Source organism: Alligator sinensis, unplaced genomic scaffold (genome assembly GCF_000455745.1).
Source record: "Alligator sinensis unplaced genomic scaffold, ASM45574v1 scaffold874_1, whole genome shotgun sequence".
Taxonomy (NCBI): Eukaryota; Metazoa; Chordata; order Crocodylia; family Alligatoridae; genus Alligator; species Alligator sinensis.
This window is the reverse complement of record NW_005842302.1, coordinates 682,865-684,767: the sequence shown is the minus strand read 5'-3', so window position 1 is coordinate 684,767 and position 1,903 is coordinate 682,865. Positions and strand designations below refer to the sequence as shown.

At 50.8% G+C, this 1,903-nt stretch overlaps 1 protein-coding gene across 1 annotated transcript in view; it reads right to left on the bottom strand.

Annotated features, from left to right (window-relative positions):
• Window positions 1–6: 6 nt before the first annotated feature.
• Window positions 7–1,903, bottom strand: part of LOC102382891 (apoptosis-enhancing nuclease) — a 3,207-nt gene continuing 1,310 nt past the window's right edge. The window contains exons 3-4 of the mRNA XM_006028278.3: window positions 1,236–1,436; window positions 7–1,017 (exon numbers count right to left, since the gene is read on the bottom strand). Of these exons, the coding sequence (XP_006028340.1) occupies window positions 814–1,017; window positions 1,236–1,436 (405 nt within the window). The 3' untranslated portion in view covers window positions 7–813. The remainder of the gene's footprint in view (window positions 1,018–1,235; window positions 1,437–1,903) is intronic.

Below are 1,903 nucleotides of genomic sequence, written 5' to 3'. Positions count from 1 at the left end.
ATTCCTGCATACGGGGCAGAAGTATTGGCACTTGGAATCCACACCCCTTCGTCACTAATGTCTTAGCTCTGCTCCCCGGTCTGGGTGCTTCTACGCCCCAGCAGCACTTTGACCCTGACAGGGTGAAATAAGTGTAATCCTCCCTATGCCAGAGGTCAGAATACTCCTGGCAGGGCTCGAGGGAAGAGGAAAAACAGCTGCCTGCAGCTTGCAAAGGAGGCTTTCTGGGGATTAATGTGACAGAAATGGAGAGTGGAGAAAGCTTGTGAGGAACAAGCTCCCAGGTCTCTTTAGGGAGCAGCACCTAGGATATTCTAAGGTTTCTACCAGCTGACAGCCCTGAGCTGCCCTTTCCCCAGATGCACTTTCTGCCTCCAGCAGACAATTATACACTCTCTGCTTTGCAGTGGGAAGTTGTCAGGCCAGGTCACCACTCCAGGCTCCAGAGCACTTGCTAGCAGAGATGGGCTTCTCACCTGGTCTTGTATTAGGTCTCCCAGGTGTTAAAAAAAAAAAAGTCAAACAGGAGAAGGCATAGGACTGTGCCAGGTGAGAACATGGGAGCTTTTAAAGCCAACAGCTTTGTGTTATTTAATAAGCTAAAAATATAAATTTCTTTCAAGTTATGTTTGCATGATTCCTAGCCAGGCAATTGGACTGATCACTGCTGTCCCCTGGGCACTATCACCAGACTACCTTTCTGGGGGGGGGGGGGGGGGTGTTAAATAGAAGCCAACAACTGGTTTCAGCTTACAAACTGAAGGCCTGAGAACATCTCAAAGCACCTTAAGGAGAAATGCCTGGTCTCTAACATCAAATGCAATCGATGTTCAGGTCCGTGGGCCAGTACTGGTCATCCAGGTAGTGGTTGCTGTCTGTATTACTGTCTGTAGGGCTACTAGGGAAACTGTGAGGAAGGCTGCTGGCAAGTTTCTGCTCCCACTCTTCCTCCACCAGTCTGTAGAGCTCCATGGATGTCTGAGCATCTTCCACCGACGAGTGCCCTCTCCGGCCAACCTGACAGCAAAGGAAGAGAGCCACGTTAGAGTGGACAGTCAGCAAAGATTCTGCACGCTAAGCTCTGATACACTACTTATCCAGCCGGTTTTGTTGGACCAGATTCAAATACAACCAGGCCTCCACCCACATGTGCACCTCTAGCTTCTACGTGTATTTGGCCCACATCAGCCAAGCACTGCCCTTACAACACCCCTGGGAGGTACAGAACCACTCACCTGAATTCTTGTATGCAGCAGCTGCCTTGCCAGACTCTTGAGAGAGACGCTGGCTTTCAAGGGGAATCCTGCCTTCTGGTTCAGCAAAGGGATCCGACTGGTATCTCGAGTCTGCTCTTTGGGGTGAAAATATTTGAGGGCTTGGAAGTCATTATGTATGGCATGGCCCACCACGATCTTGTCTTTCAGGATCTGCAGGACCTGGAAGTGTCAGAGGGGGGTGAGTTGGGCAGCAAAGCCAAAGTAGAACCCTCTGCTGCACTGACTGGTTTATCTAGTCAGGCTCCCTAAGGAAATCAATCCCAAAAGCCCTCCAGTGACTATCCAGACACATACTACAGTGAAGCAGGGACAAATGTTTCAGAGAAGCTGTCTTGCTGCACCCTCCAGGGCAGGTTAAAAAATAGTAAGAGAGAAGCGGAAGGCAGAGATAATGGTACATGAGGAGAAGCAGCCTAGACATGCAGAGCATCCTGCTTTAGGCTGACATGCAGCAAGCCAGACTCAGAGCCAGGACTGGGTGGTCAGGAGTTGACAGGTCCCACACCAATCATGCCTCTACTGTGCTGGGGTTTTGAAGAGCTCCCCAGTGAGCCTGGAAGGAGGGCAGGGAACAAAGCCTCCCTGCCTGCTGTTGTCAGAACAGCAACATCCCAGGGTCCTGCTGA